Here is a 13,342-nt window from a genome sequence, read left to right as displayed (position 1 = left end):
AGTTTACGTTACGTTACGTTTGCATTTTGAATGAGGCTTAACTAAGCCTACGCCTCTGATTCATCCTTAACCACGAAAAGCAACTTCCAAAACTTGCACTACCCATGATTACCAACTTAGAACCTACGGATAGTCTTTCAACACAAACAAGTGCATTACCAAACGGTGTGGTTATTGGGTACGGAGTTAAAACTAAGCCCAACAACATTCGAGAAGGTGAGGAAGAAGAAGAATATGTTCGTTGCTCTGTTGTTCAAACATGGATACCCAAGAGGAGAGTAAACAAGTGTATTTCACTCCTGATGAATGGGATCATGTTGTCAACTATTTGGTGGGCAATAACTACAGATATAGGGAAAATATTGTTATTCCCAGAGTGATGGGTCCAGTTCATATCAAAACAAATGAGGAAAAAATGGTGGAAAGGTTTTTCGAGAGCTGTCCTTTTAAAACTGGCATGAGCTGTGTTCTCGGTAGGTACGTGTTATGTTTCCTCAGCTAATATCGAGCCTAAATATTATTAATTAAGAAATTGTTTCCCTCGACAAACTTCGCATTAGGTTTGGACTTTGTTCAGGTATTACGTTTTTTGAAGGATGAATAGGTACGATAGTTAATCATATTATCGATACTGTTCTCAAGGGAATAATGGAATAAGTGTTCTGATTTTTCAGGTTATGCCTTTGGGGCAGCAATTGGCTTGTTTTCTGCCAGTGTAAATCCTACTATACTTGGTCCTGATGCAAAACCTCAGTCTGCACGAGAGGTATTCCTGGAAATGAAGGGAACAACTCTAAGTTATGCTAAAAATTTTGCATTAATTGGAGCTTTATTCTCAGCATGTGAATGTACAATTGAATCAGTAAGTTTAATGTACATACATTTCATTTGGTATAATTTTTCCTTCCGCAGCTCAGAGTTTTTAACATTATAACGAAGCGAAAATAATGCAAATCTTACTTAGAATTCCTTTTAGAGGAGAGATGTGTTTATTGCGATGTCTAGGAACTGACCATCCCGCCCCCGTTTTTTTCGGGGGGGGGGGGGGGGCGGGCGGCGGGCCCGAAGCCCGCTCCCTCCGCGTGACCATCGACTCAATCTACTTGGCCTTTGACATGCTATTAATTTCTAAGAAGAAAGAGATAGCAGGAGAAGAGTGGGAAGTGATACAAGGAGTATCTGACGGTTTCCGCGTCAGACTCGCTACCACAGAAAATTTTGTATTGGTTGGATAGTATTAAGGTGTGGTATTGAAGGGTCAGAGAAGAACCACATAGGCAGAAAGAGAAAGAGCCTATATGTAAAACCTGACGTCTTGTGATAGCACATGCTAGGATGTGGGGTGGAAAAGTCCAGTGGTAGTGTTAGTTGAGAAGAGGTATCATGCACCAGCCATGATCCATCGTCTCGCTGTTCCTTCTGCCAGGGGATCAGTCTGTCTGGGCACTTCCGTGACTAGCACGGGCCTTGCTGGCTGCGGAGCCATGCGTAGAGTACCACTAGGGCCCGCCGCACAGCACCACTTCCTTGGGGTCCCTTGTACCCAGTCTCCAATCCCGGAGAATGAGGCAAAGCCCACCGAGGCGGGGGCCTCCTGGAAGGGGGTGGGTCATGACGCCGGGCCTCCTTCCTCTCTGGCCCGCTAGACTGGGCAACTGCGATGGGAGACCGGGTGGCCCACCGCGCAGTTGGCGCACACCGGCGCCTCCTTAAGTGTTGTGCAGGCCGTGTAGTGGTGATCACCTTCACAACGGTTGCACTTCACTTGGAGCCCACACCTCTCCTGCCGGTCGCCCCACCTCAGACAGCGGAAACACTGCAAGAGCTCCTGAGGGGGACGTTTCAATCTCACCTGATTGCCGCTACCCGCTGAGGTCCTCTCCTGGTTGGCTCCTCACTCGGCTGCTGTCGCGGGAGCAGTCCTGTGTTGCGGCTGGGCGGCCCTTTCCTGGTGGGCCAGCGTCTTTTCCTTCCTCCTGGTCCTGGGGCGGCGTCTTCTTCCCGGGGATCTCTTCTCGGCAGGGGAAGAGGCCTCTTCTTGGTGGCCCTCCTCCCGGCCTTGGTGATCCCGGGGTAACGGGTGGTTCTGCTGCGTTGCCGTCTTCTTCCTTCTCCTGGCTGGCGGCGGTCGGTTCTAACACTCGACTGAGTTCCCTGTCCTGTGAGGCGCACGTCGATGTCTGCAGTTCGACAGTCACACTGGCGGGCTGGGCCTGGACTGCAGCCTCTAAACACCAGGGGACGTCGTCCTGCACTGCTGTGCAGCCGTCCGCCGTCCCGGGCCCTTTCCTGGATTGCGCCCGGGTAACAGGCCCTTCCTGGTAGGCCTGCGTCTACGTCCACTTCGCCCTGGCTGCCGGTCGAGGTTCCTGGTTGGCGGCCTTGTTGGTCTGCGTGTAAGTCATAAAATACAGCGGTCCAACTGGGGGCGCGCTGCCGCCGTCCTCGGTCTGGCTCCGTCTGGGTGGCTGCCTCCTGGTAGCCTGAGATGTCCAGGTTCTCCCTGAATCCTGGTAGTTGGACCACTTGGTGCTGCTGGGACGCCAGTTCTTCGTAGCTCCTGAGACTGGTTGCATCCCTAGGGCGGATGATGACCGCGCAGCCAGGGATCACCTCACTGATGATCTCGAAGAGCGACTCTCCGATTAACTCCGCGATCGCTTTAAGGAGATCGATTATGTAAATCGTCTCCTCGTAGGTGTGCTTCCCCCTCTGGTTGTACACCAACAGTGCCGGGTGTCGAAGATCGGGGGCATCCGCAGCTATGAGCGCCGCTTGTAGTTTCGCTACGGCTCTCCCGCAGTCGTAGTCGGCCGGTCTCCCTGGAACAGTTAGCTTCTCTCCATCCTCGTCCTCCTGAAAATAAAGCTCCTGAAAGAGAAATAGCGAGCACTGGAAAATGCTCAGCTCCAACAAATGCTCTTTCGAAAATGTACTAATAAGTACAACTGCCTGGCTAATACTTAAAAAGTATAGAGCGCCTGGCGAGGAGAGGGACAGCGGAGCAAGAGACACGTACGTGTTCTCGCTAGCACAGTCAAGCTCGTCCTCTCATCCCGCCTCCAGAAGTACATTTACTTTTATAACCTAATACGAGCAGTACCCGCCATCGGCCATGGCTAAAGTAACTACTTGCATTCTCATTGGTCAACGTGAACAGAATGTGATGTCATTGCCATCAATGCTGATAAATACATTGTGTTACCAAACCCGGCTGAATAAAAGCACAAAGAAAAAACACCATGTAAAGGAAACAATGTGAAATACACAACAGCAGAAATTTAATTTAATACTTATGTTAAATGGTCTTGTCCAGGTTCTGTCCTAACCGTCCGCACGTCCAGACCAATGGTCTTGTTCACGGCAAGAATCCTAACCGTCCAGACCAATCGTCTTGTCCACAGCAAGAATCCTAACCGTCCCAACCAATCGTCTTGTCCACGGCAAGAATCCTAACCGTCCCAACCAGTTGTGTTTCTTCGCTAAACTAGGGGCCTAAGGCCGCTTCGCAGCTTCCAACCGTCCAGACCAATGGTCTTGTCCATGGCAAGAATCCTAACCGTCCAGACCAATCGTGTTTCCTCACGAAACTAGGGGCCTAGGGCTGCTTCGGTGCTCTTAACCGTCCAGACCAATGGTCTTGTCCAGATCCTATCCTAACTGTCCTCATGACAAGAACCAATCCAGACCAAAGGTCTAACCAATGTAACAATAATCACCACCACCAGCTATCGAAGTACCACTCATTAGTTCCTATGTACAGAGGTTGGCAGCGCTGACTGCCTCTTGACAACATCCTCCCCGAGCGTGTAAACAAACGACAGTCGTTCCACGCGCAGCTGAATGTAGCGAGTGCTGGGCTGCGGAAGGTAAAATTATAATTTTATTTTATGGTATTTTATGGTCTTTAATTGGTAGAAGTGTTTGTAATATATTTTTTTTGTTTGAATGTATAAGTGTTATTTTTGACCTTGTTACCAGTATCGAGGGAAGACGGACTGGCGTAATGGCACTTACGCGGGAGGAGTAACAGGTGGACTTATAGGATTAAGAGGTGAGTTGAACATCAATTCAGCCACTGGAAAAAATCAAATGGAATGTATCAGATCCACTTACGTAAGAAGTAGAGTGTCTAAAATTACTGGGTGCAAAAAATTAAGTTATGGCATTCAGTGCGGTACATCACGGGCTGTAATGATTGTAGGAGTCTGACATTTTGTAGATGTGCTAACTAAGGCCCCTTTCACAATGCAAATGTAACTGTAAACTTAACGACGTATCGTAACCGTGAAATTAACGTAAAATTTGTGGTATTCACAATGGAGGAACGTAACATGAACGTAAAGAGTACACAACAGCCAATCAGAACACCACCATGTTATTTAGCACAGAAGCCGGGTTTTAGGCTATCTCGCAGTTTTGTATTTTAATATCTCGATGGAATCAAACAACGTGGTTGCGGAATTCATATTACTTCAAACATATCTTGCTTTGCTCCTGGGAGCTGTGGTCATGAAAAGGCGAACTAAACAATGGTGCAGAAAATGGGTTCATCACTTGAATAAAAGAAGGTTATCTCAGGGCAATTTCGGTAATCTGTTGTAAGAAATTACCCTCATCAGTTCGTTTTGTACATGCGGATGAAATCTGAACTGTTTGACACTATCTTACAATGTGATTCCCCTTTCCTAATAAAAAGAAGTGTAAGGTCTCCTTTACTGACATCTATGTGCCTAGCTATGACACTCCGATGAGATGTTTGGATGATATCATTTTCGTAAACTACCGTGCGAGTTGGCTGTGAGCTTGCATCCGGGAGATAGTGGGTTCAAATCCCACTGTCGGCAGCTCTGAAGATGGTTTTCTGTGGTTTCCCATTTTCACACCAGGCAAATGCTGGGGATGTAAGGCCACAGCCGCTTCCTTCCAACTCCTAGGTCTTTCCTATCCCATCGTCGCCATAAGACCTATCTGTATCGGTGTGACGTAAAGCCATTAGAATTTTTTTTTTTCGTAAACTAGTAGTCTGGCATAATGTTAAGAAATATACAGGGACACTGTTTTATATATGTCGGGGATTATCTCTTGTCCGTTTGCCAGCGCTGTGAGAGTGTCAGATTTCATTGCTACAGTATGTTTATTTCCATGTATTCTTTTTCGGTACAGCGTCTTTGTAATTCTTTTACCCATTATACACACAGATTATTTTGAAAGAGAATTACAAGTGTTTCGTCGAAAGAAGTCATTATATCGCGCATAAAATACAATGTTTACGTCTGCTCTGATTGGCTGGTTCTGAAACCTAACGTAAAATTAACCGCAAGAGCTTGGAGTTTGCAATCCCTTAATTTTATGGACTCTCAGTTAAGTTTACATCGGCGCATTGTTAATGGTTCCATTAGATAACATGGCCGCCAACTTCTAAGTTAATGTTAAGTTTAAGGTGCATTGTGAATGGGGCTTAAGCAGTGCGCTCACGAATTATGTCACAATAATTATTCGTTCCTAGTTTTGCCACCAGGAGAAAAAATGGCGCTGTAAGTGGTCAGAACGTCCAATATTCCAGAACTCTGATGTCAAAATGTTTTTCCGGTAGAATTGTGTTGTGTCAGTTCCTTGGTTATTGCTTGGTGACGCATGTTGATTTCTTTTGTGAAATGAATCTTCGTTGTAAGGTAAGAAAATTGAACTTTTCCATGTGAAACGTAATGCCTTTTGGGAAGAGAGACCGTGCATTACTAGTGAAATTGTGTTATCAGATTGGCAGCAATAGCAGTGCTGCATTGCGGGAATATCACCGACAGGAACAGCAGAGAAGAAGTCCAGTGACTAGTAATGGGCTGAAGAAAGTGATTAAGAAATTTGAAAAAAGAGGTGAGTTAGGTGTCGCACCAGGAAGAGGGCGGCAGCCCATCCCCATGGATCTTGTTGATGAAGTTGCTGTTGTTGTGGCAGACCATTCTCCCAATTCTGTAACCAGTGCTCGAGCTGTGTCACGTGAATTGTCGCTACCCCGGTCAACAGTTCACAAGATTTTGCGGCGCATTTTTCTACGGTATATACTGTTCACAAATTGTTGCACAATGCCGTAACTTTGCCCTTCGGTTTCTGGAGCGCGTGGAAGTGGACAACATGTGGCTGGAGAATATTCTGTGGACTGACGAGGCGCATTTTACTCTGGAGGGTGCAGTGAATACACAGAACTGTTGCATATGGGGTTCGACTTCTCCAAACGTTGTGCAGGAGCAACCATTGCGTTCAGCGTACGTGACTTTGGTGTGGTTTTACAAGCTCCTTCATTCTCGGTCCGATTTTCTTTCAGGAAATGACCCCTCATGGGCCTGTTAGGTGAACGGTGACATCTGCACAATGTAGGGAACTCTTTGTGCAACATGAGATTCCAGCTTTGCAACAACGCAACTGTGACAACACACTTATTTTCATGCAAGACAGGGAAACACCACATATCGCTCGCCAGTTGAAAGAATTTATAATCACAGCAATAGAACCAGCTTTTGGGTGGTTAGGCCGTGTGCATTATGCAGAGTTTCGTCCAGACGTGCCATTTGGACTCATCAGCTGGAATGGCACGCCCCTCCAGGACTCTGCTTAGCAGTGGCAGACCAAACTGAAATTTGAAATTGTATCTCCAATGGGGGAGCATTTTTTGAACGGAGAAAATCATTTCTCCTTTAGCAGGTTAGCAAACTTGATTTGCTAACTCGGCGGGGCCACGCAGTTTGGTCTGCCACTGCTAAGCAGAGTCCTGGAGGGGCGTGCCATTCCAGCTGATGAGTCCAAATGGCACGTCTGGACGAAACTCTGCATAATGCACACGGCCTAACCACCCAAAAGCTGGTTCTATTGCTGTGATTATAAGATCTGTGGCCGTGAAAGCCTTTTTTGAAGTTGAAAGAATTGCTTCGAGAAACCTTCAGTAACGACTGCATTATCTTTAGGCATTTTCCAGATGTGTGGCCTTTGAGGCCCCCCGACCTAAACCGATGTGACTTTTGGTTGTGAGGATATTTGAAAGATGTCTGTCAGGGACGTGTTCACTCTCTGCCTGATCTAAAGGCTAGCATACGACGACGTCGCTCTGATGTCACCCGATATGCTGTGGGCAATTGTCGACCATGCCTTGTTACAGATGCAGCATGTTGCATAATGAACAGTGTTTGTAACCATAAATGCTAATGCACCTCCCAGAAACACCTTTATCATGTGTTTGATCTTTCCTGCGTACTTTTCTGTGACCCCTACCATTGCTAAAGCACCATATTTTCGCCTGCAGAAAAACTGTGGAACTAATAATTTTTGTGGCACAGTTCACGAGCGCATTGCTTAGTTAGCATATCTACGAAATTTCAGACTACTATGATCATTACAGCCCATGCTGTAATGCGCTGAACTTTAATTGTGGACACCCGGTATTTTTGGAGTGTTGTGGAAGGGTGGAAACCTAGTGTACACATAACTTTGCGAGTAAGCTAAACATAATATATATGAGTCTTAGCTTAAAATGCTTATAGAAGAGAGATGTGTTCAGCATGACAGCCAGGGACCCAACCCTCCTGCCCCAATAGGCACATTTACTTTTATAATGTAATGAAACTTTTCACACGCCATTGTCTATTAGTCGACCATTTACGAGCACTGCCATTGGTTGCCATGACATCATTCCCAGAATTCATAACTTGCAGCTTCCATTACCAACCTGAGCAGAATAAAAACACACGAAAAGGCTCTGTTAGTTCCTGTAATGTACACTGACTGACAGTGACAATGCAACACCAAGGAGGAGTGGTTCGAAAGGAATGAAAGTTGGGGAAAAAACAGAGACGGCACGGATGAATAATTGATGTTTATTTCAAACCGATATGCAGGTTACACAATGCGCACGGCATCGACTCAGTAGGATGTAGCACCACCGCGAGCGGCGATGCACGCAGAAACACGTCGAGGTACAGAGTCAATAAGAGTGCGGATGGTGTCCTGAGGGATGGTTCTCCATTCTCTGTCAACCATTTGCCACAGTTGGTCGTCCGTACGAGGCTGGGGCAGAGTTTGCAAACGGCTTCCAATGAGATCCCACAGGTGTTCGATTGGTGAGAGATCCGGAGAGTACGCTGGCCACGGAAGCATCTGTACACCTCGTAGAGCCTGTTGGGACATGCGAGCAGTGTGTGGGCGGGCATTATCCTGCTGAAACAGAGCATTGGGCAGCCCCTGAAGGTACGGGAGTGCCACCGGCCGCAGCACATGCTGCACGTAGCGGTGGGCATTTAACGTGCCTTGACTACGCACTAGAGGTGACGTGGAATCATACGCAATAGCGCCCCAAACCATGATGCCGCGTTGTCTAGCGGTAGGGCGCTCCACAGTTACTGCCGGATTTGACCTTTCTCCATGCCGACGCCACACTCGTCTGCGGTGACTATCACTGACAGAACAGAAGCGTGACTCATCGAAGAACACGACGTTCCGCCATTCCCTCATCCAAGTCGCTCTAGCCCGGCACCATGCCAGGCGTGCACGTCTATGCTGTGGAGTCAATGGTAGTCTTCTGAGTGGACGCCGGGAGTGCAGGCCTCCTTCAACCAATCGACGCGAAATTGTTCTGGTCGATATTGGAACAGCCAGGGTGTCTTGCACATGCTGAAGAATGGCGGTTGACGTGGTGTGCGGGGCTGCCACCGCTTGGCGGCGGATGCGCCGATCCTCGCGTGCTGACGTCACTCGGGCTGCGCCTGGACCCCTCGCACGTGCCACATGTCCCTGCGCCAACCATCTTCGCCACAGGCGCTGCACCGTGGACACATCCCTATGGGTATCGGCTGCGATTTGACGAAGCGACCAACCTGCCCTTCTCAGCCCGATCACCATACCCCTCGTAAAGTCGTCTGTCTGCTGGAAATGCCTCCGTTGACGGCGGCCTGGCATTCTTAGCTATACACGTGTCCTGTGGCACACGACAACACGTTCTACAATGACTGTCGGCTGAGAAATCACGGTACGAAGTGGGCCATTCGCCAACGCCGTGTCCCATTTATCGTTCGCTACGTGCGCAGCACAGCGGCGCATTTCACATCATGAGCATACCTCAGTGACGTCAGTCTACCCTGCAATTGGCATAAAGTTCTGACCACTCCTTCTTGGTGTTGCATTTGCTCTGTCAGTCAGTGTATCTTTGCAAATCCAGGTCAATCTTGTCATGAGAACGGTGCCACACTCCCTCTGAGATACTTTTTTTCTATGGCCGCGGTGCATACTGCTCACATGGCAAGAAAAAAGGGCCAGGCTGAGTGGCTCTGACGGTTGAGGTGCTGGCCTTCTGACCCCAACTTGGCAGGTTCAATCCTGGCTCAATCTGGTGGTATTGGAACGTACTCAAATACGTCAGCCTCGTGTCGGTAGATTTACTGGCACATAAAAGAATGCTAAGTCTTCCCAGTCAACAATATCTTTCTTTGCAAAGAATACCTCTTACTCCATCTCCACTTGAAGATACGCAGCCAAGAAACTTTGGCTAGACAGTAAAGTGTGTTTCCCGAACTGGTCGGTCGGTCGGTCGGTCGGTCGGTCGAACTTAGCAATATGGGCAAACAAGCAGTAACTTCTCATGCTAAAGGACCTGCTCATATAAAATACATGAAAGCTAAGTCTTCCCAGTCAGCAGTATCTTTCTTTGCAAAGAATACCTCTACTCCATCTTTACTTAAAGGTACGCAGCCAAGAGTGAGCACTATATCCACAGCTACAAAGGAATTAGCAGTGCCAGGAACAAGTCAAAGGAGTTTAAAGACTTGCAGTGTGAATAAAGATGTTATGTCAGCTCAAACCATACGGGCTCTCCAGGTTGTCACTGGAAAGATGTTTCTCAACTCTTGTGATGAAACCTCTGCAGCATTCAAAACAATGTTCCCAGACAGTAAAATTGCTCAAAAGTGTACTATGGGCAAGACTAATGGATTAGCCCCATATTTTAAAGAAAATTTGCGAAATGACTTAAAACAGTGCTCTGACTTCGTTGTTTGTTTTGATGAATCATTAGACAAATCTGTCCAAAGAGGATAAATGGACTTGTATGTAAGGTTTGGGGATGTAAATCTTCAAAAGTTGCAACACGGTATTGGAAAAGTGTGTTTTTAGGCAGGGCAACTGCGGATCACTTAGATGGGTTTATACATGGGCTGTCCTTAATTTTAGGCAATATTTTGCAAGTTTCAATGGATGGGCCGAACGTTAACCTCAGTTTCATTAAAAAACTTGAAAATCATTTGCAAGTGCTAAACCCTTGGTCCAAATTTCTTTTTGATGTAGGCATATGCAGTTTGCATACAGTGAATTGAGCCATGAAAATTGGGATCTCCAAAATTGACTGGGACCCTTTTAATTTTTTCAGATCTCTGCACAATCTTTTTAAAGATAGACATGCTTGGCATGCAAAATATATAGACATAGCAACAAGCACCACATTTCCTTACAAGTTCCAAGTTCACTGCAATAAGATGGTTGGAAAATGGATGCTGTGTTGGTCAATTATGATTACATTGACAAATCTGTGAAAGTGTACACTGAAAAAAAAACAAAAAAAAAACTTTAATACCTTAGAGAAGCTATGAAGAATCTGCTATTTAAGGCAAAATTAATAAGTGCTTTTAGAATATTCTGCCAGATGTTGAACCTTTCCAAAGGCATGTAAGTATAAAAACCAAAATAATTTCTAGATGAGACGTGCGACGACTGTGTTTTATATCTCATTGTAAAGAAGAATGGCGGATGTACCTAGTAGCAGTTCTCTTACCTCAGTATGACATCACTGGGTGGTGCAATACTTGAGGTACAAAAATCACTATGCTACGCTAACAGTGTTGCTGTCGTCGCATGTCGTGAGGTGTCGTTTGGAGTTCCACTAGTATACGGTGGAAAGGACATTCCAGAGAATTGTGGTGTGCAGAAGTATGAAAAACTTCCTTCTTTCACATAATGTAGCGATCAAAAACACTTTCAAGAGGATAGCGTGACTTGTCAGAATTCCGAAAGTCCAAAATCGTGAGTGCCGAGTGCCAGAAGGCTTACTGGGTGCGTCTCAAAGTTACAGTGGCTGAGAGTCATTAGGTGAGTTCCAGCTAGGATTGCCAGGTTTTTGAAATGCCAATAAGGGACAGGTCATGTCAACACGACACAACGACATTTGCTCGAGAGAACACTGAGATATAATTTATTGTACTTTGTATAATTACACTGTTGGCACAAACTTCATTACAGTATTTGGCTGTTTCTTTTTCAAAATAAGAAGTTTAAAACCTGTATTTTTCTTCATTTTTAGCCTTTTTTTCAGTTATGCTGAATCTCCCTTAATTGCACGTTATAACAACACTAGGATGAACTCTTAATCTCACAACACAAACTGCAAGCTTTAACAATTTCTGCTAAAAGCATCTGAAAATGAAAGAATGCACGGTGTCGTTAATTATTGCGTTGGCATAAACTAGATGCCTCCTCGCACTTGGACTCGGCGCCGGTGTTTTGCTTGCCTACTGCACATGTCGATTATAGTGCAAAATCACTAGATGAAGAATAATGAACTGAAATGCATTTTCGGTAAATGTTACTGTAAATAGATCCTTTTAACCATGGCAGAAGTGAGTTGTTTAAATATGGGAAAAAAGGGAGTCCTGTATACTCTTAAAATATGATAGTACTTGAGACTTTCAAAATATGGGACATCTGGCAACCAAGCAAATCTTCTGCCACAATGGTGGATACTTTATTTCAGCAATGTCTGTCATATGGTACATATTCTACTCCATGGTCCTCACACAGCCCCGTTCCATTTTATTGCAAGGATCATGGTGAAAAATCACCTAACTCCTGTATACTAAAATATATTCTAGGATAATTTCAAGGAGCAATAGAATTCTGATGCAGAACCAAATTAGGTCCAAATTTTTTTTTTTTTACACAGGGTTGTTATTCTTATTTTTTGTTTTGAAAGAAATTATGTTCTAATTTATTTGCTTCCACTTGTGCTAGCTTCCCTGCTTAAAGTCTTTCCTAACCAATTTCCCCTGGTCAGCTCAAATTTATTATTAATTTATTTGTGTATGCACTTCTCTACTATGCTTGTTCAGAGCTGTTTCTTCCTTTCTCATTACAGCTGGCTTGAAAGGAGGAATCGTGGGTGCTGCTGGATTTGCTGCATTTTCTACTATCATAGATTATTATATGCATCACTTATTTTAGGTATGTTTTAGTATGTATATTGTTGTAAATAAATAGTTAGGAATGATTAAAATTATCTTCTTTATCTTCCCTTACGACTACCCTGAACATTTCTTTGCTTTCCAGTTTGTATCTTTCTTAACCTTCTCAGACTTTGACCACGTTTGTTTCTGGCATCATGTTCCCTGCTAGGCAGTTATAACTGGCTGATGTTCCAGTAATCTCCAAGGAGCTGCAAACGATCACTACCTGTCTCTGTGGACGGATACAAACAGTTTCTGGTCTCGCTCAGCTTTTCAAACTGGCCCTCTTGATTTAAAAGCTGTATTCATGAAAAAAAAAGGAATCTCCATACAGATTTCTCACAGGTTCAGTTCTGTTATTTTTGTTAATGCTATCAAATTGTGTACAATTACTAATGCCAGTTTATAAGTACATGATGCTTTGGTAAGAATATTTGATTACATGGTTTCCTATTTTCACACCAGGCTGCACCTTAATTAAGGCAACGGTCACTACTGTCCCAATCCTAGCCCTTTCCCATCTTTGTGTCGCCGAAAACCTTTGATGTGTTACTGCAACCGTAAACCACTACCAAAACAATAAAGTAATGCCAGGAAAAGAAATGGAACATTTCACAAATCCAGCAGAAATGTAGTGCATTAGAACATTTAAATAAAGGTAAATCTGTGCAGCTAATTTGTATTGAAGTAGGAGTTTTGTAAAGCACGGTACATTGCGGGCGGTGCAATCGAAAATTTCTTACCACAACACAGTCATAATAATACGTTCGTACTGTACCCTTACAGTAAGTCACTTCTTTATGGTTAAATAATTTGTAATACTGTAATTAAATAAAGCCTAATAGACGAAGGTAATCCCAAAAATAAGGTCTATTTTTTATAAATACAGAACTGTTCATGTGGCTGTTGGTCACAATATTGTGAAGAGTGTTTCCCGCGCTCGCATATAAACATGCACACATTGCGATGAGGCACTCGGTCTTGGCTTGGCAGCCGTTGAGAATGGAGCTCCTGTTGGATATTACCACCAAGTGTGCGCAGTTATCCATTTTTTGAATGCTAAAGGTAACTGTACCGATTGAAATCCATCG

General features: G+C 45.0%; 1 protein-coding gene across 1 annotated transcript; it reads left to right on the top strand.

Moving 5' to 3' along the window:
* The first annotated feature begins 208 nt into the window (after positions 1-208).
* LOC137503254 (mitochondrial import inner membrane translocase subunit Tim22) lies at positions 209-12,648 on the top strand. Its single transcript, XM_068230795.1, has 5 exons — positions 209-473; positions 675-862; positions 3,982-4,054; positions 12,164-12,249; positions 12,355-12,648. Exons 1-4 carry the CDS (start codon positions 260-262, stop codon positions 12,247-12,249), a joined length of 561 nt encoding a protein of 186 aa, XP_068086896.1. The 5' UTR covers positions 209-259; the 3' UTR covers positions 12,355-12,648.
* Positions 12,649-13,342: the final 694 nt, after the last annotated feature.

This window comes from Anabrus simplex, chromosome X (assembly GCF_040414725.1).
Source record: "Anabrus simplex isolate iqAnaSimp1 chromosome X, ASM4041472v1, whole genome shotgun sequence".
Classification (NCBI taxonomy): domain Eukaryota; kingdom Metazoa; phylum Arthropoda; class Insecta; order Orthoptera; family Tettigoniidae; genus Anabrus; species Anabrus simplex.
The sequence above is the reverse complement of the archived record's forward strand: the minus strand, read 5'-3'. Positions and strand labels throughout refer to the sequence as shown.